This window comes from Syngnathoides biaculeatus, chromosome 6 (assembly GCF_019802595.1).
Source record: "Syngnathoides biaculeatus isolate LvHL_M chromosome 6, ASM1980259v1, whole genome shotgun sequence".
In the NCBI taxonomy this organism is placed as follows: domain Eukaryota; kingdom Metazoa; phylum Chordata; class Actinopteri; order Syngnathiformes; family Syngnathidae; genus Syngnathoides; species Syngnathoides biaculeatus.
In genome coordinates this window covers 16,516,894-16,544,889 of record NC_084645.1, presented here as the reverse complement: position 1 = coordinate 16,544,889, position 27,996 = coordinate 16,516,894, and the positions used below count along the sequence as shown (strand labels likewise).

Below are 27,996 nucleotides of genomic sequence, written 5' to 3'. Positions count from 1 at the left end.
TACTGATTAATGTCAGTATTACTGGTAAATCTTGAATTGATTACCAGTGGAAGAATTTAAATTCAGGTCTTCATAAAACCGATCAAGATTACACATTCTGTAAGACAGTGATTCCCAACCAGTGTAATGTGGCACATTAATGTGCTGTGAGAGCATCAAATTTCGCTCAGTTGGTCAAAATATTATTTATTTACAACAAAAAATGTATATCTGTTCATCCATCTTTGACAGCAGAATATAAAGACAGACAGAACAAACAGATGTTTTTCTATTTGATATCAGAAAGTGGAAAAGTGACTTGGGTATCCACTATTTGTGACATTTTTGTATGTTGGTGTGCTGTGAGATTTTTCAAATGTAAGATATGTGCCTTGGCTCAATAAAGGTTGGGAATCACTGTTGTAATCACACAAAGAAACCTGAAAATCAGTCTTGTGCTACCCTAGCTCTTGCATAATGGCCTCAGGACTTCACAACACTATGTGACAATATTGAAATAGCAAAATACTGGTCTACTATGTCTGGTCAAATGAGAGCAAACTTGAACTATTTGGATGCCATAATGCACACCATATTTGCAGCAAGAGACACGATCTTAAAAACATGATACCAACAGTGAAGTTCAGAGGTGGGAACATGATGGTGTGGGACTGCTTTTCAAGAAATGGTACTTCACCTTATTGAAGGAATGATAAATGGCCAAATGTACCAAGACATTCTTGAAAAAAAATCTACTGCCATCTCCATGGATGATGAAAATGAAATGAGGGAGAGCATTTCATCGACATAATGATCCAGAACAATCTCCATACAGGAGGAGTTTTGAAGTGGTCATTGCAAAGAAAGGCTTCTTTACAAAGTATTTTTCTTTTCTATAAAGTATTAAATACCAGCTGGGATGTTCAATACTTTTTCCGTGTCATTTCAGATTATTACACATATCTTAATTTCTGAGTTTATTTGTTCTACTTTCTTTGTATGTATGGATTACTTGGGTTGTTCCACATATCTGGTGACATTTTCATTTTAATACAGTAGCACCTTTGGAAATATATTTAATGGGGAAAAATGGTGATGTGTTAAATACTTGTTTTATCAGGTGTAACCAATAAGTAACTCTTCCTGTAGGCCAGGTGCAAATGTTACAATGAACTGATATGAAGAACAAAACTTAATTTACTACTGAGTTGACACTTTATCACTATATGAGAAAGAAATCTGTTGAAATGGTGAACTATTTTATTTCAATGTTGGTTAATGTTCTAATTAATTACACTAATTGTTACATTGATTCGCTTGTTTGATTTTTATTTGAATGCTCAACAATTTAAAGACTATGTAGATTTTTCTCAAATCCAAACTTTTTAATTGAAAATGAAACAAAGTGAGCTCTGACTGAAATGATATACATTTAATTTTTCAATATTTCTACTACTGAAATACAGTGTTATAGTTGTAATTTACTCCTATGACTGAAAAAAAAAAAGTTTTTTTAGAAGAGAATTTCATACACTATCACTGCCGTGTTTTAGCATCTCCAAAGCATTTTGGGAATGATGATGTAGAATGGCTGTTGGAAAATTGTTCCGTTGCTGGTCTCTGTGAAACTAAGCTAGCCACACTTCCGAAAAAATCATCATCAGCGAAAATAATTAAAAATGTCATGCTACGCTGCTTTTGGATGCAATTTCTAATCAGGAGGGAATGCAAAAAAAAAGAGGTAAGCACACATAGCTTTTTCAAAGAGAGAAAGTTGAGGAAATGATGAGGGGATGCAGTCGGGTTAGTGAGGATGCGGTTGGAAGAGTTGTGCTGCAGAAAGTTCTTGTCATTTTAGTCCAGATTCTTTTTTTAAATTATTTCCTGGGAGGCACAGTGACGAAACTGGTAAGAGCATTGGCCTCACAGTTCTGAGGACCGGGGTTCAAATATCAGCCCTGCCGGTGTATAGTTTGCATGTTCTCCCCGTGCCTGCGTGGGTTTTCTCTGGGCGCTGCAGTTTCCTCCCACATCCCAAAAACATGGATCAATTGGAGACTCTAAATTGCCCTTAGATATGATTGTAAGTGTGACTGTTGTCTGTCTCTATGTGCCTTGGCTAGCAACCAGTTCAGGGTGTACCCTGCATATTGATCGTTGAGAATTAGGATAGGCTCCAGCACTCCCGCAACCCTCGTGAGGCTAAGTGGTTTGAAAAATGATTTAATGAATAATTCTTTCCTCACAACTTTAGTTTTTAACTTCAGTGTGCCGTTGCCCATTCGCGGTTCGCCGTTCGCAGTCCCATGTATTTCGCGTTTTTTGCTCTCAAAATTAGTTTTTTTTTTTCCCATAACGTACCGTATTTTCACGACCTTAAATAGGTGGGGCGCCTTATGATGTGGCATGTCTTATGTGCACTCTGAGTTCCAAAAGTAAATGTAAATGTAGTTCTGTCACTAGTCCAATGAAGTAGACCTGAACACACTGGTTACATCGTTACCACGTATGGAAGCGTGTGTTTTAGCATGTATGTAAGATACCACATGATGGTACTCAAGAGGCAATGAGTAACAATTGCAATTTTGCATTTGTAAGCAGAAGAATCTTACATTGCCCCACACAAGGAAGGTGGAAAGTCATTACTCACATTCATGGTCTCACATAGAAAATACAATCATCACACCAGAGCAAACACATAGCATAACTATAAAATAATAAAACAAATAAAATGACTAAAGAAATAATTGACACGAAACATGCATTTTAAACGCTATTTACATCCTCCCAGCATGCTTTGCAGCATTAAGCACTCCTTACTGAATGTGACCCACATGAGTTTCTTCACACCCATCATCTTCATTCTCATTTCTTGTCTTTTTCACTCTCCATTCCCTGATCACTCTCTGCCTCGAACTGAAATGGCTGAACAGTGTTCATCTCTGCCAAGGTCTGCTACAGTGGTTACTTTTGAAAGCTACTCCAGACATCGGGCATATCCCCATTTGACGTGACTACTCAGAATGCACTGCAACAAAAAAACAATGGCAGCCGATTTTGAAATTAAAATAATTTGTAAAAATACATAAATCTGGAAATGATCAAAAGTTGCATTTTATTATGTTACTCAATTTAAAAGAGCTCATAAGAACTAAATTTCATTGGAAAGAGAGTTCACTTTAACCCGAGAGAACCCAAGACATCCAAATCCTCTTTTAAAAATGTGACCCCATGGGTTATCTCGGGTTAATATTCTAAATCTTTGGTGGTGAATAGTAAGTAAGTTTCTTTCGGCTTGTCCCTTTCGGGGTCGCCACAGCGTGTCATCTCAGATGAACGCACATATGTTTGGCACAATTTTTACGCCGGATGCCCTTCCTGACGCAACCCTTCTCAGTGAATATTAGTAGGTTAACTTTAGCTGTCAGATAATCAGAACAGAAATAATATTAACCTTGTGGGGTAATCAGACTCAGCCACATGTAAGAGTAGTGTTACACATGATTGCAGTGACTCTCCTTGAACAGGATAGAGGGCTTCCACATCGGTTTTTCCACCTTTTTTGAATACACTTTGGTGGTGGGTAGCTGTCTTCCTCTTTATATCCACCTTAATGTCTGACCACTTCTTTTTTTAGTTCTGTAGTTTTGTGTGCGCTCTTGCGACATGCTGTCGCATTCACTCCTCTTCTGCCTGCCAAAGGGAATTTTCTTGTGCACATCCCCTTCATTGAGCATTGTCACATTCAGAATTTTTTTTTTCTTCATTACCTTGCTCATTTTCTTCTGATTATGTAAAGTTCAAGATTTCAAGTGCAGGGTTCATTTACATATCCATCCATCTCTTTTCAACATCGCTTATTCTTATTCCGGAGAGTTGGAAGCTATCCCAGCTGACTTCAGGTGAATGGCGGACTACACCCTGAACTGGTCGCCAGTTGTACATGTAGACACAGGCAACCATTCGCACTCACAATGAATTGAACCCACGGTGCCTGCACCAAAGTCAGGTGAGTGTACCACTATACAATCAGTGACTTCATTTAAATATGGTTTACTTATTTAAATGTGAGCGTAGAAAGGGAGGGATTGGCTACTCCAAAATGTGCGCCCATGTGCATGTTGATTAGGATGTACAAAAGAAATATCCTTTGATTCATGGAGACACAGATTCACACATCTGGATATTTGTGTATGTACATTTTCTAGATTTGAGTGTATGCCATGTTTCATTAGGAAATCCATGGAAGTCTTTGTACATGAAGCCCCTGGTCTTAAATAGTAGATTTGTCTCTCACAGAACTCTCTAGTTCCTTTGCTGGTTTAACATTAAAACAGTATTTTCTCAAATTCAAACTTTTAAGTTGAAGACAAAACATTAAAATCTAAATCTTTGGTGATAAATATTATTGAAGTAACTTTAGATGTCAGAAAATTCTAATAAATTTCAAAAGTAGGACAAAGTTGTCTATGTAACATAGCAGGATGGGGGGATGGAGTGACTATGTTTGCCCTGGGCCCCCCAAATGACTATCTAGCTAGGTATGGCCCTGGTTTAAGGCAGTGCAGTCACCGCTTGAAATGACAATCAAATTGGAATTAATGGCTCGTACATTGATAAAGAAGCCAGATAGATCCAACAACTCATGTGAATCGCAGGACACTTTTTTACCCCTTCCCAAACACACTGGCACTTTCAACATACATTGTAATACGAAATATGCATGCTTCATTCAACTCAGTGCCAACCAGCATCCAGTCATGTCTTCCCGAATGCACTGTGCCACGCAGTTGAGAAAGACCATAGCTTGACTGCTTAGAGACCAGCAGCTGGACTGAGGATTGAAGCATTTTACAAAGCCGTACCAAAACACAGTACACGCATGGTCTAAACAGTACGCTCACTTTAACTTTTATCAGGAAGGGCTTTTGAGTTTGAGTTTTGATGAAGGCGATTTTGAATTGTCAGCGTTTCCAACGTGGGCAATATTGCTTTCACTGCATCCTGTTTCAATTATCAATTGATGAGGTGGCGAACAGGCAGTGCAAACCATGAAAAAGGTAGCTATGCATTGACGGAGGAAAAAAAACATTCAACATCTGTCCCTTCTTTGTGCTTTTTGTTCAAGATATTAAGTGATGAGCAATATTAAAAGACTCAGAGTCAAACGTCAGGGAGGCCTCCCATTCTCGAGAAAGATGACTTCAGGTCAAGTTTTGCCTGTACAAACCTTAGGCTCTGACAGTTCTGATGTTTGCTTTGGGTAATAATACTGTGAAACCTCTTTGGTGGTGAGATAACATTTTTTAAAATAGGCATCATTGAAGATGGATCTTTATCAAAGTCAACAAACTTTCAACTGAAGGAATACTAATTTCCCCTCAGGGGAAACCAACTATAATTGCATCATTCTAGTATGGATTAGAAAAAAATATATATTTTTATTACCTTGAAATGAATGCATAAGAATTGTTTGTTGAGGGATTTGTTGCCACTAGGAAGAAGAGGAATTGTAAAAGCACATTAATGAGTACACACAATAAAATCTGAACAAGAGTGCACCTGGACTTTGCAGCTCTTACATAATGGGGAATGTTAAAGGCCCTTCATGTTGTGTCTTTTCATGTAATTTAGAAGTTGGGATATACTAACATGCCTGACTTAGTATACTTTTTTTTTAATCTTTACTCATAAGAGACAGTTTGGTCTCCCATCACTTTTATCACAGCCTTCTAAAAATAACTGAAGCTGTCGGGGCTACCCTCAACTCTGGATGGGTGTATTCAAGTTTGCTGACCAATGGTTACTCCTGTGACCCTTGTGAGGATAACAGCTTGGAAAATGGACATGGACATGGCTAGCACATTTCCGTCACAGTTCTGAAGACCCAGGTTCAAAATACAGCCTTGCCTGTGTGGCGTTTGCACGTTTTCCATGTGCCTGTGTGTGTTTTCTATAGGTACTCTGGTTTTGAAAACATTTTTGGTAGGTTAATTGAAAACTCAAACTTGCCCATAGGTATGTATGTGAGTGTGAATGGTTGTTTGTTTGCATGTGCCTGCGATTGGCTGGCGATCAGTACAGGGTGTACCCTGCCTTTCAACCAGAAACTAGGTCTCCTAGGTCAGAAGCCATCTGGAATCCTTACCAGCACTCTTGATAAGAAAAGGTGGTGATTTACACAGATACGGTTGACGCATCACTTAGAATGATGGAGAACGTCAATATACAACCAGAAAAAAATTTGCATCCAGCAATTCAAACCACTCAGAGCCAATCACTTTAATTTGACACGGTAAACTTTCTGCTTTATTGTGTGATACATTCCACATCAACTGCAATTTGGCTAAACCATATGTTTTACAGCTGTGTAAGTGATTGATAAAAGCAGAACAACAGTGAATCAGATTTTAAAAAGTAAATCTGCATATCCTAAAACAAGAATTATTTTTATCAAAAGACATCTAAAACATAAGAATCCTTAGTCATACTGACTCTCACTATTTTGACAATTTCATACATGTTCCTTTCTGCGGTTGGGCCAGAGAGATTATATTTAAGACTGTCCTTTGTGTCAGAGAGAGAAAGAGCAACAATAAAGCATAAGTTAGCTAAGAAGGACAGAAACTACACATTCAGAGCATAAAACCAGATGGGCAACATCTGCCTTCCTTTTCTATTTGTGCTGTAGAAACTAAACAGTAAAGAAAAACAGCATCCTCTGGTCCTGTGTTTTCTGTCTCAATAATGACCCCCCCCTCCCCTACGCTCCCTCCCACATTGCTACTTAGACCCCTCTCATTCCATTGCCACAAAAAAAAAAAAAAAACAGAGCCTTTAAAAAAGATGTGTGGTTTCTGGGCCTTTGATAGTGTTAAACCAGCAGAGGAGATTGAGGGTTCTGGGACAGACAAATCTACTATTCAAGCTCAGGCATGTAATTCCAAAAGCAAGGACATATACTGCAACACTGCTCTACGAATGGGAGACAGAGAGGGACTGATTAGTGAATTAGTTTCTGGACATTCACTAACTTTAACACCACAGTATTTCTGACCAGTTCTTCCATATTTTTCGGCCTATAAATCGGGGTTTTTTTTTTTTTTTCAAAGTTTGGCCGGGGGAGCGACTTTTTCTCCAGAGCAACTTATATGTGAAATTATTAACATTATTACATACATCCATTCATTTTCAGAGTCGCTTATCGGTTATTTTCGCACTGACAAATGTAAGAGGGCGCTCTAGGCCCGTGTATCTGTTACTTATAATAACTGTGAAGGACTGAAGAAAAATGCCATTAAAGACAAAATCATATTCAGCAGATTCTTTTAAATAACATTGTTATGATGTTGCAAAGCAATGATGACAAAAGTTGAGACTTCCGTCCATTTATCGTGAATGTAATTCAGTTTGATTTGCCATCATGATAGTGCGGTGGTGAACGGTTTTTGCTGACAAAGGCATGTCTTTTATTCGTTTGATCATCTTGTTTTTAATGAGAAGTTGCCAAAATGTTTATTGGCAACATAGAGGACGAATGCTTTGGGATACTCCCCATCTATGAATGTAGACACACATCAGAACTGTCCCTCTCCACAAAGGCTGTCCATTCTTGTTGAAAACTTTGAGAACACTCATATTTTTTTTCTTTCAGCGACATTTGTCAAAAGCGTTTCAATAATTACGTAGTTGTTCCGACATGCTCTGCGTTTGACTCGAAGTGGACTGCGGCACTTCCACTAGGGCAAACTGTCTCTGCTTCATTTCCATTGCCTGCCGCCCCAAACTACGGAAACACCACTAGGTTCTTGCTATGACAGACCATTATTCATTCTGGTATTAATACCGTACTTTTCCTGAACATGTATTATTTTTTAAGAGCAACAACTAATATCCAACACACATCTTTCTCCTTGCTCAGATTTCAGACTGAGTGATCCCCTTCAAGGCAGAGCCAGCATTGATTGAGATTTTCTGAAGCGATCTGCAGTGAAAGCTAAGCTTTGAGGAATTTCCACAATGACGACTTTTACTCAGGAAACCGGAGACAACAAAATGCTGAACACAAACTACTACAGAGAAAGAGAAGATGCAAGAACAGGGAATCCTCTCACAGGCTGAAGATACATATAATTATAGTATGCCACTACGGAGGAAGTGACAAGAGTTACACGCTATTATACTCTCCCACCTACCCTCAGGGAGCCTTTAAACAGGCAATCACCTCCCTTTTTCTGAATACCGGCAGCACACTTGAGAGATGACTACCAGGCATAGGAGTGACATGTAGCCTACTAAAAAAAAAAAAAAAACGTTTGTCATATAGCATCTTATTAAATCCCTTTGTAATCGTTAAAGCATGAGCACAACCCTGACAAGACTGGACAGGTAAAAACTTAGTGTCAGTTATACTCACAGACCAAAATGGCACGTAAATTATCTCAATGCTTTAGGATTACCGCATGAGGTCTGAGGCACAGCTGGAGAACGTGATCGACTTGAGGGCAGCTGCTCAAAGCAATGCACAAAGAGAGAGGGAAGAAGAAAAGACAGAGCAGACGAGGCAGCTCAGCTTTCAGTTCTCTTTGTCTTGTTACACTAAAGCAAGTAAGACTAGGTCTTGCTCTCTTCTGTTTCTCACAGAGCCAGGGGAAGGAGGCCAGCCTTTTCGTGACAGTGTGTGAGACTAATGCAGAGATATGCTGGTGGCACAGACCCAGCCAGGTTGTTGTGCATCATACCCCCCAAGTCATTGACATGCTCTGATTTAAAAGCGCCATAGTGTATGAGATATGTCCACACCGGATGTGGGCAATATGCATGGTGGCACAGCTGTATAGCGTTGGCTTCACAGTTCTGAGGACCAGGATTCAAATCCCAGGCCCGCCTGTGTGGAGTTTTCATGTTCTCCCTGTGGCTGCGTGGGTTTTCTATCGGCACTCTGTCTTCCTCCCACATCCCAAAAACATGCATTCATTTGAGACTCTAAATTGACCCTAGGTGTGATTGTGAGTACGACTTTTGTCTGTCGCCATCTGCCTTGCGATTGACTGCCAAGCAGTTCAGGGTGTACCCTGCCTCCTGCCCAATGACAGCTGGGATTGGCTCCAGCACTCCCGCAATTCTTGTGAGGATAAGCCACACTCAAAACTCCATGAAAATGTTTTAGTATGACTTTGGTAAGCTACAAAGCCAGATTGTCGGACGATGAATGCTACAGTGAGGAGCCTCGGGAAGTAATACTTACTGTGCTTCAACATGATATAATAGTGTGTGTATAAGTCACTTATCTGGCTGTTTTGTTTTGCTTAATGCGCCTTATGATCCGGTCCGGTTTATGAATGAAAATAAACCCGCTCATGAAATAGTGCACTTTATAAACCGATGTGCTGCATTTTCCAAAAAATACAGTGCTCATTCAATTTAGGACCAGTCTATTGTAAAAAAATAAAAATAAAAAAATAAAAAAAGAACACTGTTCACATCACTCATTAAAATAACACAAGATGGGCTGTGGCGGCACAGTAGCCTACTGGTTTAAGCCTCAGCCTCAGAGTTTTGAGGAGCGGGGTTCAAATCTTGGCCCTGCCTGTGTGCAGTTTGCATGTTTTCTACATGCTTATGTGGCTTTTCTCCGCTCACTCCGGTTTCCTCTCACATCCCAAAGACATGCATCAATTGGAGACTCTAAATTGCCCGTAGTTGAGATTGTGAGTGTGACTGGTTGTTGGTCTCTATGTGCCCTGTGATTGGCTGGCAATCAGTTCAGGGTGTACCCTGCCTCGTGCCTTAAGATGGCCGGGAAAGGCTCCAGCTACCCCACAATCTTTGTGAGGATAAGGCTCAGATAGTAGAAGGATGGAAGATGGGCTATCAGGAATATGTAGAGGCTCTTTTGAAAAAAGCTGCACTACATACCACTAAAAAATTCAACAGAGACAGATGGCAAGACAAAGATTTAAAAATGGCAAGTCATAACTCTGGGAGCCCTGTGACTGAGCAGTTAATGCCGATACCTCTCAGTAATAAGGTTTTGGGGCACTGTGGAGTTAGGATGTTTGTCATTCACTTGTGTGAGGTCACTTTAGGTGATCAGTTTTTCACCTCCGGTCCAAAAACCATCTATGTTGGGTTAGTTGGAGACTAAATTGTCAGCAGGTGTTAAAGCAAGTATGAATGATTGCCCGTCTGAATGTGTCAGTAAAGAGATTTACTGGTGAATTGTACAGGATGTAGCCTCTTACTCTATATCAACTGGGATATGCTCCAACTTCCTGGTGACATTTAACAGAACAGACATTATATAAAATGGATGGCTGGATTTGCAACCACAGAGTGCATGCAAGTTCCTGACAGCATTTAAAGATGAAAACGTCATCATTTGTATTGCTACAGAACTTAAATTACTTTGTATTGACCCATAGTTCATCACTCCATCATTAGCAGCACGATTTCTAGACTCCTTTTCTAAATGTGGACATTTTCATCCTAAAAAGCAAGGTCATTGATTTGATGTCACTGATTTTATTGGGCTTTACAATGTGTTACACTGACTTTTAAATACTCGCCCTGATATTACTGGACTAACTTTTTTTTCCATGGAATTTTAACTATAATGATACATATACATTCCAACAAAATGCCTTAGGACTTTATATGTATTCCTGCAATTGTGAAAGACAGACAGAGGTGTGGGGGTTAGTAAAACCAAAGGACTGGACCAGAGGTCAGAGGTCTGGTGACCAAAGGGTCAAGTAGTCCTGAACAAAGAGTTGACAACAGGAAGGCAGTGGAAGAGGGGGTGCAGAGCATACTGAACTAATGTTCGCCATTTGTCATCCATTGCTCCCACACCATTCGCAAATTCACTTTGTACACTCTGTTTAAACTGATGTCCAGCGATTGAAGTCGCTTCATCAAGCCTCCCAGAATGGCAAGCTCTCAGTTCATTTGCTGCGTTTGTTTTTTCACGGTGGTTGTTTGTTCTTTGTTCATTAATCCATTGCTTGAGTTGCTCTTCCAACTCGGGCCACCTCGCCTTGTTTTCCCTCAGAAACTCAGCTTTATTTTCTTGACAAAGCTGCTTGACCTGCTTCTTCCACTTTAGCACCACCCATTCATTGATCTTGAATTCTGTTGTATCTGCTTGATTCCCATATTTGTCCGCATAACTGATAGCTTGCAGTTTAAACTGTGCTTTGGAAGCGTCTCTTCGTTGGTGCCATTTTGGGGGGTTCTTAGCCAAAACGATGTTGTTTGGCACAAAACACATACTAGCATTATATACCTTCTGGGGGGCATGCCTTTAGCATCCTCTCCCGCGCCCATACTTCCTTCCCCCTGTAACATCCGCAAGGTGTGCTCTCACACGGCCGCTTTTCCTCTATATAAGTAGCGGATCGCCAGGATATACACCCAGTCAGTTACAGATTTTGGACGTCAGTACACACATAAGGCGCTCCACATTATAAAGCACCCCATCCATTTTGGAAAAAATTGAAGACTTTTAAGTGTGCCTTATAGTTATGAAAATACAGTACATGACTTTGACAGCCAATGACCATAAAATGATTCTTACTCATGGAAACGGCTAACCAGCATTGCACAACAGGGACAAAAATAAAGGGAAATTCTGAGGAAATGCAAAATCCACATTTAATACAAGACACCACTCAAACTTTGAGCAATCATGATGGGAGACAGTAACAAATTGCAATGAAAATAATAGCTCTGGGGCGGCACAGTGCCTAGACTGTAAACAGGCGCACCACTGTGCCTCAGATTTCTAAAGACCGGGGTTCAAATGCCAGCCCCACCTGTGTGGTGTTTGCATGTTCTCCCCATGTCTGCATGGGTTTTCTCCGGCCAATCTGGTTTCCTCCTTCTTCTTCCTCCCAAATCCAAAAATCATGCATTAATTGGAGATTCTAAATTGCCCCTAAATGCGATTGTGAGTGCGACTGTTGTCAGTGTCTATGTGCCCTGCGATTGGCTGACAACCGGTTCAGGGTGTACTCCGCCTCCTTCTCGATGATAGCCGGGATAGGCTCTAGGACTTCCGTGACCCTTGTGAGCGTAAGCCAGTCAAAAAATTGATAGATGGATAATAGCTCTGCTAGCAACGTGTACCTAGATTTTAGTGGCTTGTCATGGGAAAAAAAACCCTTAAAGTTACAGAAAGAGAGGTCCCAGAAGAACTCAAAGTTTTATCATACACGACTGTTGTGATTTGGTGAGGTGGATTATGGCTAACCAAGCCTAGTAAAAAAAAAAAAAAACATTTTCTCTTTGACGCACAGCATCCTACATGCATATCCATGACTGGAATCAAAGCAAACATAGTACTTGGTACATGAGGCATATCAGCACACCGGGATTTCTGCGGGCAACTTTTTTTTCCTGAAATCCTCTGGCAGCCTTGATTTTGTCCTAGAAATTTTGCGAGGGTTAAGCAAAGACTTTTGTTGGTAAAAAGGTAGTCTTCTGGATTTAAATAGCAATATATCAATGTTAAAGATACCCAATGGATGACACAGTCAGTTGAGATTCCATTTTTTTATACTCCCTTTATACAACATGAAACCCGATTTCAACGCAGCATAGCAGTCTTGCAGACAGGGTGGTCTTTGGTTATTGATTATGAAGACAGGCAGCACAAAGCCAACCTCACTCAGATCATAAGGTCATGGTGAAAAAAAGGCAAAACAGGGGAGGGGGAAGTAGGAGAGTCACAAGAGGAGTAAATTAATCTTGCAATCAAACTACTTTAAGGATGGCTGAGAGCTACATGATGACAGAGTGCACAAAGAGCAATTGTTTGTTAATGAATTAACCATTTGTGTATTTGTGTTAAAGCCAACCAGATAAAACTGAAAGGTTGTGAAGTGATATTCCTGGTACACAAAGGATGAGCACCCCCAGCAGTGCACTTAGTTAATAATGTTAACATTCAGGACTTAAGTTTTGTTTTGGTGCAATAATGACCTCAAACCAGTACTCAGTAACTGAATGGTATCTTCAAATGTAAAAAAAAATAAAAATACTCTTGGTCTTAATTCAAACAAAAAACAGAGTGAAAAAGGTGGCTTCTCAAACTGTAACAGTTGTAATTTTTTAACCTTTAATTCTTATTAGAAGCCTAGAACAAAGATAAGCAAAATAAATATATGCAAGACGGACCTAGTGTTTTAGTTATATTAAGTGTTGTAGAATATCTCTTGTGAAAATAATGTTCCAAGTGTAACCATGTAGATGTGTAAAAAAAAGGACCTCAAACAAATCCTGTTGTCGAAAACGTAATTCCATTCCATAATAGCACTGTTCCCCAAGGTGTTGATCCAGGAAACAAAATTGGAAAATTGCAGACTGATTTTGAGGATCTCTCAAACCCATTACACAAAAACATCGTTACCATTCCAACAAATGTCATATAGTTCATGTGAACTCTGGAGAAAAAAGGCAGTCAGAAATGTGCCACAAGCAACATTTCTGACTGCCTTTTTTGATCACCTTTATAAGATGGCAGGTAGTACACATAAGACATTCCATGTAGCAGATGAAATTTCTGAACACAGAAAACAAGTCAGTGTTCATGATATCTGCCTTAATTTATTCTCACACTGACCTCATACCCTCTCATCCCCTTCCCCCAATCTCATTCCTACTAATCCAGACCTATTAGGTGACAGGCAGCAGCATGGCCTGATGGGCCCCTCCATCTGCTTGGGGTCCTGTAATCATTCAATTGAATTAAAGTTGTCCACAAAGTAGCAAAAAATATCCCACAAAATCCTGATTAGACCCTCCCTCTTCTGTTCATTTTGCTCATTAGTCTAATTCTTCTGTTCACTTTCTTTCAAAGACTGGTCAAATTCAATTGTCATGGTTGTACTTTTTATTGGCTAATAGAAGGCCACAGTGAATCACATCCTGATCATTACCACATAGGTCAGGTGACCGTCACCCAGCCTGACACCTGATAGTAGAGAGACATGGAAACACCCACACTAAAATCTGATGATTGGACGAATTCATTTTGAAAGGCCAGTGTTCATGACTTCCAGACTTGACATCATTCCTTCACGAGTATAATCTCTTCAGCAAGTGTAAAACCAGTGGTTTTTACTGACAAAACATTTGCCAGGTTAAACAATGAACACTAAAATAGCGGCTTTCAGATGTTGAAATTGCAGAGTACCGCAGTCAAAATGGCAACAAGCCTATAACTGAATTCCTGATTTATGAAGTACGGTAAATATGCACGTGTTGAAGTGTTTCATTTTAAAACCATGCTACATGATGGTGAGTTAGCTTTTATGGTGACGTTGCACAACCTCTGTGTAGGCTATTGAAGTGACCATTTTCGCCATTTTGTGGGGGGTTCATGGGGGAGGGTTGCAGCAATGTCTGGGTGGCCTTTGTGGTTTCAGTGAGAGCCTTTGATCGTGTTCAGCTGAGTTCACTAAAGCTGCAAAAAGGATGTGTGGCCACAGATGGAGTAGTCAATAACATCATTTACAACCAATGCACAGAGAAAAGTCATACCCAATGCTAAACCAAAAGCTGGAAATGCACTAAAGATACTCAGACAGTTAAAGACACGAAGATGGTGAAAAGAGATGGTATGGGTCTGAGTGAGGTGTTTAATCCTCTGAAGAAGTGTTTCAGGAGGTGTCAAGATTTCATTTGTCAATCTATCGCTCAGCACCTTCAACACAGCTTGGAGGCAACAATCATCCACCTATGGTTTATGCTTACAGCCTTCTGTTGGTCTGTCATTTAAACCCAAAGTAACATGAACTTGAAATTTTGCAAAGCTGAATTACACTTTATATAGCACAAGCTTTGGTCATTAGAGAGGCATGGGTTGGGAGCACAACATACACACAAACCCACAAGGGTACAATTAAATTTTATAACTGTTAATCCATCCATTTTCTGTACCGCTTCTCCTCACTAGGGCCGCGTAACTACAACTTTGGAAATAAAAAACTCCAGTAATAGAAGAATGAAAATAGTGGACTTACACAGGTCTGAACAAATTAGAAAAATATCCTTTGGGGACCCTGATATTTTTGGGAGTTTTTCGAAGTTTGGTATCAAACCTTTTATGACCTTCGGCCAGGTTACAAGAAAATAAAAAAAAAAAAAAGCTTTAATCAGCACTTATGCAAATTGTAAATTCATTCATTCACCTCTATGGAAACTGGAGTGCACTTTCTCGGTTTACAAAGGCACTGGCTCCGATTTCATCTGTGATGAATTCAGGTCAAAAGACGAAAGCTTCATGGTGATATGGGGGTGAACCCCTGTCAGAAGCTCAAGGGGTACTGGCACAATGTCATGACCTCAAGACCATAAAGTATGGGTATCTGACATCAAATCTCCAGAAAAAACGCTTTGTCCTTTTTCACTTATGGATGCTAACAGAAGTACACAAACAGTACATGTCACAGTATGCTCAATTATGATTGCTTAAAATCAACTGCAACATAAGGAATAGTATCAAACAGGTGATTAAGTGGTGGCCCGGGGTCCAGATCCGGCCCACCACCTCATTTAATGTAGCTCATGGAAGCAAATCATGTGCATTGACTTCATGTTCCTTAGAAAAATATCAAAATTGCAAATGATCTTCCCTTGTAATATCACTGACACATTAGAATCTTTTATGTGTCAATCCCCCTTTTAAAATAAATGTGTTAATATAGGCGTCTGATTCCAAAACTAGTTATCTATCAATTTGTTATGTATATGATTCAGATATGAGTTGATAATTCATTCATTTGGAGTCACAGTTATAACAGCAACCTAAGAGAAGTCATAACGATGATGCGGCCCATGAGAAAAATAGAAAATGAGTTTGATGTTGACGTTTGAAGTTTATAAACATAACCCATTACACTATAAGCCACGAATGCTGCTGTTTCAACACAACAGTTATCCATGCTGTCCATCTTAAATAACACCAGCCTCAGAATACCATATACCATACTAAAAACCCACAATCCAATGATGGTGGAATGTTATTTAAAACCAAAATAAAAACAGACTACAATAATTTGCAAGTACTTTTCAGCCTATATTCAGTTGAATACACTACAAAAGCAATAGATTTAATGTTCAAACTGATTAACATTATTATCAGTATTAGTCATTTTTTTATAATACTTTTTTTTTTAATTCTCCCATTTTGAATTTGATGCCTGCAAAACATTTCCAAAAAGCTCAGACAGGCACAAAAAAAAAGTTTGGAACATTCTACAGGTGCACAGGTTAATTGGAAACAGGTGAATGCCAAGAGGCATCCCCAAAAGGCTCAGTATCCCTGTATTTTAAAAGTAATTTCCTGAAAATGACACCGCTACCACATTCTTCTTATTGTTATTTTAATATTTCTTATTAGTTATTTTTCTAAATACAGGGAGTGCGGTAAGGAGTGAGTATTTGTGTGAGAAAAGCAGTGGTCAGGATTTCCCAAACAAAATTCCGTTATCGGTCAATGTGTATTGTCTTATATGTATTGTTTACATAGTTTACATAGCAAAATGCGAGAAGCTGTTTTACCATAAACCAGTTAAATGCTTCATTTGGGCTTTTTGATTTGTTTTCATGTACTTTGATTATGTTTATTCAATGGGATTACATGATATATTTTACAAAATTTGGCCGCTCAATTACTAATTTTCGTCTGGATCTGAAAAACATCAAGAAACCCTGGTTTAGTGGAACTGTATATGGGGCAATTTAGTCAGTGGTCACACTTGGTTCCAGCTGTACAAGATTAGTCAATGTTTAGTGACAATGTTCAGCGAGTCAGTAACTAAAATTTATCAAACCTGACCATTGATCATCAAATTGAAACTTAAACGCTCAACAAATGTATTTTAATTGTTGTAGCAGAACACATTATGCAAACATGAGTCTATATTGGTATATATTATTCTGCCTCATTCATTAAATCTATTAATTCTGCAAATACTGTTTTCCAAGTAATATTTTAAATGTTGTATGGAGTGGAAAGCTTCTGACTGATTCTGTCACTATTCATACAAAGTAATCCCATATCAATATCTCATCAAATGACAACTACATTGCAGAAAAAAATGTTCAGTACTGTATGCAGTGTGCTTGCGCTGCCGGTGATGTTTTATTTTAACCATAAAATAATTATCCAAACATCGGTTTGCAAACCATGCCAAGCCTTGCCATCCAAATTAAATTGCAACATCACTAAAATAACGCGACTTACTAGCCAATTCCCCTTAGGGGATTAATAAAAAGAGTTTAGCTGTCTTCAATATAACAGTTATTCTCAGGAGCACGTTGATACCACATGACAAATGGGAACTTTTTCATCATCATTTCTAGTTCAGCATCCCCAATGACTGTACATCATTCCTCATTAGAGCCCTTAGTCATCATCACGATGAAAAGGGAAGGGGTTTGTTACAAATGAGTCTTTTTCCTAACCAAATCTTTTAACTCTTCAAGTAGCATGGCTACATGGGTTTTTATACCCCACCAACCTCTCCCTAGGGACCTCAACTCTGTAGTCGAATGCCCCTGAACTCATACAATTTGAAATTAGTCCAGTATTTTCAAAGTATCATGGAACGCCTCATCATATCCATTGAGATCTCAGCTCTCAACTCAACATGCAACAAAGAAAACAAATCTGGATGTATGTCTGCTTTTCACAACACAATCAAATGCACTGTTAAGGTCACGTGAGACCTAAGCAAGCATTCAAAGATAAATATCTGAGTCCGTGCCTTGCTTTTTCTTTGGCTTGCACCATTAACTACAAAACAAAGATCTGTTTCAACAAGGGGCATTAAATACATGATGAGTACACAAAGCGTATTGATATTGGTTGACTATTTTGACACTTTTGTGTCAGCTAAGTATGCCCGTACCGTTAATAAAGGTTTAATGATAGTTGGGGTTTCCCTACAAAGGATTATTTCCATTTCCATCATTTCTTGTGGTTAAAGTTATATTGAAACGAGACAAATTGGAGGTTACTGGCTACCGAGACGGGATTGTATTCCACTGTATGTGGTACTGTGGCATGCAACTTGCACAAAAGCACTGGACAGGTTGGATGGAAGCTAAATCCCCATGGCTACCCTGGAGCACCCTAATGCGTCTTTCCTGTGTCTGTCCATTTGTATTTGACAATAAGTCATACCTATTCATGAAGCAAAGAGGGGTTGTAATGGCATTCTTACATACGTTCCTAAATCATGCTAAGTTATCTGTATACGCGTTTGGAATTTGTGCAACTGTAGTAAACAAACTTCTCTTAAGTGTCCCTGAGTGTCCCACTGGATCTGCCATCATTCATGTTCTATTGTTTTTCTTTCAGCGGTGCACGATGCTGATAAAACATACTAGAACACAGCTTTGAGGGTAAAAAAAAAAGTGAACAATTACACAGGCCTTTTTACCTTTTACTTATGTTGCTCACTCATTTTGAAACGCTTCCGTAAAAGTCACCAAATATGTACTTAGTCGTAACACACCGGTTAGTAGTAGTCATGTGTCTGTGGAAAGCACGACTGAAGGTCATACATTCCAAACTTTTTAAATCACAGGCTAACGCCTCACTGATGAACTAGCCTGCCTTCAGTTTTTCTAGCACTCCCGTTAACACCATGGAATAAGACAAATATTCCAGTTGCCTCTTACCTTTCACTTGACTCTCGTAGTCCGCGATAATTTCTTTATCCTTTTTAAACCTCGGCGACGACATCTTATGTCCGTTTGTTGAGAGAATGTATATTTGAAACTGCTTGCCAACAAGCTGAGGGGTTACAACAGGCGACTCATCCCAAACTGGACAAGGAAAGGACGTGCGACAAAATGATTACGTTCCCAGGAGAAAACGCTTACTTATTCATTGATAATCTTCCTTTCCTGCGCAATCCTATTACAAACCGAGAGATTCGCACAACTCCAAATGCAGCCTGTCGCTACTACGGGAGACCAAACAAAATTAAAAAAATAAAAATAAAACCACACAATCACGTAAGTTTTCAGGGACTACGTAGCGGAGCATTATCTGCGGTTAGCATCGCGTAGAAAAGTAGTGCCCAAAAGCTGCGTCAGTTTGCTATAAAGTCGACTTGAATTGGAGTGTATGTCCGGTTTTCATGGTTCCGAATACAAACACACGCGAAAAGCTTCCCCCTCCTCGGTCTCCTTGGAAGATTTCTCTTCCCTCTCCAAACTCCCGGCAGGCTTGAGGCAAACATGTAGGTAGACCGACTGCAGCAACGAGAGCCAACCAGGAGGGAGGGTAGGAGGGATATCACGCGCACGGACACGATGCACGACTATGTATTGGTCACATTTATTGTCATTACTTGCATTTCATGCAATGAAATCCACACGTAAAAAAACATTTTCTCTTCGGCTGTGCATCAACATAACTTTAAAAATGCATATCAGAAATAGTACAGTACATATAATCAAGGCATTCAGATCAACATTAACAGTTGAAAACATTTCGACGTTAAATTGCTTCAGGAAAGGTCGAAACGCATGTGTTCATCAAATATTAGTGAGTGACATTTACTTTGAAACGCCTTGAAGACCCAGCATTGTATTCAGATCCCAACTGTTTACATCCCATATAAATTCCACCATAGCGCCATCGTCAGGATATAATATTCCCAATGCGCCAACAGAAAAACACAAGATCCTACGTGCATTATAAATGGATGGATTGATGGATTAAAAACTATTCTTTTGCACTGACAAAAAAAAAAATTAATAAAAGAAATCCATGCAACCGAAATAAATAGACACATTTAAATAATTTAAACACACAATACACAATTCTCAAGTTTGAACACAATACAAAATAATTCATGTACTCGTTTCAAACAAGGCCTTGAAACAATGTTGCTCTACTTCTACTGCTGTGTTCGTGCGTTTTCTCCACACACACAAAAATTATTTCATACAAACATATAAAATGTAATTGAAATATATGGCCCTCTGTATACAAAAAAAAAACATATTCCCTATAAATTCTACACCACTGGACATTCAATAACCACCAACATTTAAAGATCGGCAAGAACGAAAAGTCTCAGAGACGTTCACAATTCACAAAATACTAATATTATTCAGAATCTAAACCGCACATAACAGAATACTGATAATCACCAGGTTCACCACAAAAGATATTGTTTCCACTTTCATCACAATTAGATCATTGCCACTTTTGCTATTTTTTTAAGCAGCATAATCAGCCACTTTTGAAAAAGTTCTCCTCTATGACCTCAGTGAACCTCTCCTTCATTTGCTGACGGAAAGTGGCATACCACTCCAGCAACCTCCTCCTCCTGTCCACCCTCTGCTCCTGACTCATTCCTCTCTCCTTCTCCACAATAGCAGGGAGCTCCCGCCAATCACTAATAAAAATGAAGGGCGCTCCTGCTGCTTTCAGGAGACGCAGTGGAGAGCTGTGCCCGGCCGCACAGGTCCGAGGTGTTAATACATCTTCCACCACAGGTACTGAGCCATAAGAGCAGGCCTCATAGATGCGGTAGCATTCCGTGTTGACGCCAACGGGACAGAGCGTGAGGTCGCTCTGGGCCAGAGCAGTTTGATAATGCTTTAGACTGTCTGCTGTCTCCTGGGGGAGCCATCTTGAGATACAGGGACAGAGAAAAAAGTAAATAGTACGTAAATGGGCATACCTTAGTTAGACTGCCTTTTTCTAAGTAACCATTTTGGTTAAAGTCAAAATGGGGTAATGATACATTTCAAAGTATCACAGTACTGTCCAAAGCTGTGAGGATCATGGAGTCCAGTTCCAACACCAAAACAAATGACAATGGAAAAATAAGGCTCAATTTTCCCAAATATAAGGTTGAATAAATCACTCTCAAGCCAAGCAACCAAGCAATTAAAATGGAACATGAGCTTTGACAACTGTAGCTCAGTTTGTGACACTGTTTGCTTGAGCATCAAATTGGAGGTTTAAGAGAACTGAATTTGACAAAAAAAATATGTATCAACATTAGGGCTGATAACCCCCCAAACTATATCCTAGGTGCCATCTACTCCAGTGTGCTCCTAATATTATGTCCTTGCTGTGTTTACCAATGTAACGGGTTAAATGGGCAGATGTCATATTCAGTGTCGTAAATTAACTTTTTGAGTCACCGCTAAAGTTGGGTGGTAGATTAAAAAAAATCCACCAGCCAGGCATATTTTTTACCATCCAAAATACTAAATCATTTTCAACATTTTTTTTACATAAGAAGGTATTATAAAATTTCAGAAACAGCTAACATTTACTTAATAACTCATCAATATATACACTCATGATATGGTTGTGGTAACTTTCAAATTTTGTTCCCCAATTTTTAAATGTTTTTGTTTTGCTTTTTTCTGAAGGCAACCTGAAATAGGCTTAGCGGCATCAGTGGCTTTCACAGTCCATGAAGTCTGCCTCTTGCTCGTGACACAGTCCTTGTGTCACAGCATCACAACTTCCGTGGGCTCTTTCTGTACTCCCTAATAGGATGTCTCATCTCACCTCATTTAAATATGTGAAGATTGAGTGCTAATTTTGGACCCTGCTCATATTATGCACCATATATATGTATGACAGTAAAAAGCTTTTTAGTGTTTAATAATATTCTCTAACATAATATAATGGCTTACTTCTCCCTGGCTGTGGTAATACAATCCTTCTCCAGGGCAGATTGTTTCAGAACCTGCATGAGTGTTTCCCTTGAGGAATTCTTGTAAATTGTACCAAGGAAGTTGCAGCGATATGGCCTGTTGGAGGTGATCATCTCAGCATTGGGCCTCACCAGGGGAAACTGCCTGTATCTGCACAGGAAAAATGACATGTAAGATGAAGTTTAGTTTTCAAGATTTAATTGAAATGGAAAACTATCTTCAAGTATTAAACAGCATGATGTACAGACGGGCAATTCAATGTTTGGACACAACTTGCAAGCATATGTCCATCAAAGCAGCTGAATGGAGGAAATGTAGGAAATATTTATAAATGATATTGATTTACTTTTTTGGGTTTCAATGTAAGCTATATTGCCTCAACTAGAGCATCACTGTGAATCTTAGCTCTGGTCCTCTTGTGTGGAGTTTGCAAGTTCAGCTTAGGTTTGCATGAGTTTTCTCCAGGTACAATGACATCCTTCCCACATTCCAAAATATGTATGTTACATTAATTAATATGTTTATGAAGGAGAGTGGGACTAGTTTGTGTCTATGTGTACTGGCGACCAGTCCATGGTGTACCTATCCACTTTTCCAAAGTCAGTGGAATAGCGTCACGCTCACCCATAAGCCAAATATGGACATCCATTTCTGAGCCACTCATCCTCACAAGGGTCACAGGACAAATAAGGACTAGTGCTATAGAAAATGTATGCATGTAATTATGTCTGGATGTATATATGGAGGTATGGATAGATGGACACAAGACTGGATAGATGGAGGGAGGAATGGATAAATGGATGATTAGGGCATTCACTCAGGTCCCTGTGAACATAAAATGTGTTGCGTGACTTTTTTTTCATATTACTTGTGTATGCATATGTTATAATACATTTACTTTAAGACATAGATCTACTGTATGATATTGAGAATCACTCATCGTGTAGTGGTACACACGCCTGACTTTGGTAAGGACAGCATGGGATCGATTCCCGCTCAGTGATTGTGTCGATATCTGCCTTGCCACTGACTGGTGACCAGGTGTAGTCCGCCTTTCGCCCGAAGCTAATTAGGATGGGCTCCGGCTCCCCCATGACCCTTGTGAGGATAAGTGGCTTGGATAATGGATGGATGAAATTCAACAGTAAACTATAGAACAACTTACGTAGCAACACCGAGAGGCCATTGGAAGACATCTCTGTCATTGACCCAAGGGCTGTCATACACTAAAAAGAGCAGGTCCACAAATCCACCATGTCTCTTTAGGTATGGCCCCATCCAGTCATTGTTGCAGTGCTCATTGCCCAGCAGGACCACAGCCACGTGAGATACCGTGTGGGACTGAACCAAAGCTCGGATGTGCTCCAGCCAACGTGTGGAGTATGCCACCTTCTGCTCTTCTCGACCATTCAGAACAATAACCAGGCTGTTCATATCTAAGGGGACATGACCTTGGATTACAGCAGGACCTGTGTAGAAACTAAAGATGGGGGAGTAATTGAAACAGTGGTGTGATTCTGTCTGTATAATATGGCATCAAGATCGCAACATTTTTGGTATTCATCAGTGATTTCTTACCTAAAGTCTATTTTGTTTGATAGAAATTCGCCCTCTCTCCATTGTGCTATCTTGTCAGTAGGGTTGAGGGGTCCCTCCAATATATGCTCCCAAAGGTAAAGTCCTGGGGTTGGGGGGGGGTGATTATAATACTTAAATGCAATGATGCAAAGAAGCAACAAGGTGGCTTCTCACAGGGTAAACGGAAAGAAATGACGTACAAATGAGGCTCACCTATGGCTGCTTTACCCCAGATTTGGACCTTGTGTCTTTTGTGTCTGCTCCTTTCAATTCGTGCCATATGCTGTTTGAAGGCCTCTCGCTTTTTGTTCAGTGCGGAGTTGTACTCCACCTGTTCATCCTCCCACGGATTCCACTCATCTTCAGTCAATGGAGCAGCACCGCCATCTCGAAGACCCCCTGCAAACAAAATAGACTGTTGATGCAATCAAATATTTAACCATGACTTAACTGCAACTATAAGAAAGTATTTGCATATTCATTTTTGGGGTTCAAAATACCAGAGGGTCCTGCTTCTTTCTTCTCTACCCTGTGTACGCGAGATATAACTTTTGTGCTAAAGAAAACGTTGTATGCCGCGTATAGCGAAAACCCTACATAGGCAAAAATTATGAGAAGAAAAAACTTTCTCTTCGGAAATTTCATTTTTCCCTCTTTCTACGATTGCTTATGTTACCATTATGCATCTCAACTTCCATTTTTTGCAAGAGGACCCTTGTTTACATCACGAGGAGAGTTGCCGTGGAGATATGCCTGTCTAAAATTTACACCCATGTAAACAGCTATTGAGACGATAGCTATTTCTATCAAATTCACGTTGAATGTAAAACTATTTTAGAATTAGTTTTTAGAAATATATGTAATGTATATTATACATAATACTTTCACATGCGGATTGAAACAGGACATGTCCGACCGGTTACGAGGCGGAACCATCCAGAAGGAACCTGTTTCTGTAGTGTCAGAACATAGCGGCACACGGAAGATTTGTTCATGCAAGGTCGTGTCCCCAGCTACGGGGTGAGGGGTTTCATTATCTAGCGAAAATGATGAGATTTGCTGGTCGTTTTTGGGCTCTTGCCCCGGTGCTGCGGGGAACAAAGCAATCCGCCAAATGTGTGTCGTTACCTGGCGCTAAGGAATTGGTTCCTGCTTATGGTAAGATACGATGGGGCCTTCCTTTCGCTAACAATACAGACTAACGCTATCGTCTGGTTATCTATGCAATAATATAATCATAAAGTAGACCTGTAATAATTGTATTTCGTGTATAGTGTTGTCCTTTGGTCACAAAGCTTTTTCATCGATAATTCGGCGTGACTTGACGTTATATATATATTTATGTGTGTGTGTGTGTGTGGTGTGTGTGTGTGTGTGTGTGTGTGTGTGTGTGTGTGTGTGTGCGCGCGCGCGCGCGTGTGCGTGCCACAGCCGTGACATGGTCAAAATAATGTTTGAGCAGCTTGGATAATGGAGGTATTTGAGCCGAAAAGTAAAAGACCAATCAGCACACACTCAAGGACGATCTCGAAAATAAAAGGTGGTGAACAACCTAGATAAATCCAAGCATTGTGTTGACGTAAAAGTCAGACACGACTGGGTTACGTTTAGTACAAATAGACGAAGTTCACAATGGAGTGTTTTACAAACTGTTATCTTCATAAACCCGGTTCTTCAGTTTATGAAGAACTTTCATTCCTGCAGTGGAGACATCGCCCAAGTTTGTATGTTCAAACCACTGATGTTTCGAAAAAGACAGAATTACAGTGAAATATTTTTTGTAAAAATATTTTATGGGCATAGAGGAAATAAAAGGCAAACAGTATGGCTGTACCTAAGCACGCTATTTACAATGTATAATTGAGTAAAGTCACAATTGCAGTAAACGCATGTGTGAAAGACTCTTCTAGGCCATAAACATAAAGGACAATCAAGTCATCTGGATGGAGTTATATAGCACTGGCCACATGCCTTTGAGGGCTTCTATTTTATTGTTCCTGTCTATTTCTCTCTCCCTTTGGGCGTTGTTGCATGCACTGAATGGTAGACATTGTACCCAGACACTCTATATCCGTTATAAAGGATAGTCAAAATTTGATATAGTAATACTAATAGTTTGAAATGATCCATGTTTATCAGAAAACCACAAACTGCATTCCTTTCTGACAATAATTCTTGTAATTAATAAATTTTGATACATTACAGTCATACTATGAATCTAGTGTGAATTATTTGATATACAGTCATAAAAATACGCAATTTTCTATCAAGGCATAGATTCTTAGCTTCCCATCAATGCATGAAAGATTTTGCACTCAATTCAAGATTTATCTGATTGCTTTTTCAGGAATTGAGTTTAAATGTTTGGTAAGGCATGACTTTAAACACGTATGTCTGGGTCTGAGCATTTATTTAATGATCTCCTTTTAGTCGCTGGAGGAATCCGACTCGCACATACAGACATCAAGATCCCTGACTTCACAGATTACCGCCGCCCTGAAGTCACCGACCCAAACAAGTCCTCTCAGGATAGCAGCGATGCGAGGAGGGCCTTCTCTTACTTGTTCACTGGGGCCACCACCATCGTTAGCGTCTATGCGGCCAAAACGGTGGTCAGCCAATTTGTCTCCTCCATGAGTGCCTCGGCTGACGTCCTGGCCTTGTCCAAGATTGAGATCAAGCTGGGTGAGATTCCAGAGGGCAAAAACATGACCTTCAAGTGGAGAGGGAAACCCCTGTTCGTCCGTCATCGCACAGAAAAGGAAATTGCAGCAGAGGAGGCTGTGAATCTTGCAGAGCTCCGTGATCCCCAGCACGACAAGGATAGAGTGGTCAACCCTAGCTGGGTTATTGTCCTTGGTGTTTGCACCCACCTGGGATGTGTGCCAATTGCTAACGCGGGTGACTATGGCGGCTACTACTGTCCTTGCCATGGATCCCACTACGATGCTTCAGGAAGAATTAGAAAGGGGCCGGCTCCTCTTAACCTGGAGGTTCCCTACTACGAGTTCCCAGATGATGACACCGTTGTTGTGGGATAAATATTAGAGCGCTATCGTATCTTACAAGTCTATCTCCTACTGTAGTATATGTTGAAAAAATGGCTCTATGTACAAGGTGGAGGTGAAATAGTCTATTTAATTATCAATAAAAACCTGTTTCCTACAATGCGGTTGCGGGTTTTATTTTTCACCGTTTTGTCGTAAAGGTCTCCATTTCTAACTACTTTTTGTTTCAACAGATTGTCCATTTGGAACTTAAACCTTCAAATAGGACTTAATTCATATCTAAATACCGCCATCTGGAGCAGTTCAGAATCAATAGTTAACTAATAAGGCAACAAAAAAATATTACCAGAGATGTTCATTAATGATAATGTATGCAAAAGTTTTATTCTGAGAAACCAATCGAGAGGATGGGAAAAATGGTGACACTGAGGGGCAGCTTGTGTGAAGAAAGTGGAAAATCTAATAGGTCAAAGAGTGTAATTGCTAAGTTACATCAGACATCATTGCTGAAACTGAAGGCCCTGGGCACTTTAGATTTACATGGCAGCACATGGAGGCTGAGCCAAAATAAACTCAAGAAATATGTACAGTGAAGAAAATTAGTATTTGAACACCTTGCTATATTGCAAGTTCTCTCACTTAGAAATCATGGAGGGGTCTGAAATTTTCTTTGTAGGTGCATGTCCACTGTGAGAGAATCTAAAAAGAAAAATCCAGAAATCACAATGTATGACTTTTTTAACGATTTATTTGTGTGATACAGCTGCAAATAAGTATTTGAACACCTGAAAAAAACAATGTTTCTATTTGGTAAAGTTGCCTTTGTAATTACAGAGGCCAAACGTATCCTGTAGTTGCTCAGGTTTGCACACACTGCAGGAGGGATTTTGGCTCACTCCTCCACACTGATCTTCTCTAGGTCAGACAGGTTTCTGGGCTGTCGCTGAGAAACACAGAGTTTCAGCTTCTCCAAAGATTTTCCATTGGGTTTAGGTTTGGAGACTGGCTAGGCCACGCCAGAACCTTGATATGCTTCTTATGGTGCCACTCCTTGATTTTCCTGGCTGTGTGCTTCGGGTCATTGTCATGTTGAAAGACCCAGCCATGACCCATCTTCAATGTTCTGACTGAGGGAAAGAGGTTGTTCCCCAAAATCTCACAATACATGGCCGCGGTCATCCTCTACTTAATACAGTGCAATCGTCCTGTCCCATGTGCAGAAAAACACCCCCAAAGCATGATGGTACCACGCCCATGCTTCACAGTAGGGATGGTGTTCTTGGGATGGAACTCATCATTCGTCTTAGGGTTAGTGGGATTCTGACCAAAAAGTTCAATTTTGGTCTCATCTGACCACAAAACTTTCTCCCATGACTCCTCTGTATCATCCAAATGCTCATTGGCAAAGTTAAGAAGGGCCTTGACGTGGTGGTTTAAGCAGGGGAACCTTCCGTGCCTCGCATGATTTCCAACCATGATGTCTTAGTGCATTAGCAACAGTCACCTTGGAAACGGTGGTCCCAGCTCTTTTCAGGCCATTGACCAAGTGAAAAAGATTCCTCACCTTTTTAAGGATCATTGAGACCCCACGAGTTGATACCTTGCATGGGGCTCCACTCCAATTGAGATTGACCATCATGTTTCGCTTCTTCCATTTTCTAATGATTGCTCCAAAAGTGGACCTTTTTCACCAAGCTGCTTGGGATTTTCTCCATCGCCCTTT

At 40.0% G+C, this 27,996-nt stretch overlaps 3 protein-coding genes across 10 annotated transcripts in view; 1 reads left to right on the top strand and 2 right to left on the bottom strand.

The window, feature by feature from the left end:
- Positions 1–19,261, bottom strand: part of srgap1a (SLIT-ROBO Rho GTPase activating protein 1a) — a 79,021-nt gene extending 59,760 nt beyond the window's left edge. For 6 of the 8 annotated variants that reach the window (XM_061821958.1, XM_061821960.1, XM_061821961.1 and 3 more), the window contains exon 1: positions 18,673–19,261. In XM_061821958.1, the coding sequence (XP_061677942.1) occupies positions 18,673–18,736 (64 nt within the window). In that variant the 5' untranslated portion in view covers positions 18,737–19,261. The remainder of the gene's footprint in view (positions 1–18,672) is intronic. The other 2 variants (XM_061821957.1, XM_061821956.1) reach the window with 2 other exon arrangements.
- Positions 19,262–19,380: 119 nt separating this feature from the next.
- Positions 19,381–24,007, bottom strand: rxylt1 (ribitol xylosyltransferase 1). Its single transcript, XM_061821980.1, has 6 exons — positions 23,766–24,007; positions 23,479–23,664; positions 23,266–23,368; positions 22,853–23,167; positions 21,667–21,837; positions 19,381–20,642 (listed from the first exon to the last, which is right to left on the bottom strand). Exons 1-6 carry the CDS (start codon positions 23,908–23,910, stop codon positions 20,240–20,242), a joined length of 1,323 nt encoding a protein of 440 aa, XP_061677964.1. The 5' UTR covers positions 23,911–24,007; the 3' UTR covers positions 19,381–20,239.
- Positions 24,008–24,199: 192 nt separating this feature from the next.
- On the top strand, positions 24,200–26,433 carry LOC133501867 (cytochrome b-c1 complex subunit Rieske, mitochondrial). The gene is made up of 2 exons (XM_061821986.1): positions 24,200–24,423; positions 25,696–26,433. Exons 1-2 carry the CDS (start codon positions 24,312–24,314, stop codon positions 26,304–26,306), a joined length of 723 nt encoding a protein of 240 aa, XP_061677970.1. The 5' UTR covers positions 24,200–24,311; the 3' UTR covers positions 26,307–26,433.
- The last annotated feature ends 1,563 nt before the right edge of the window (positions 26,434–27,996 follow it).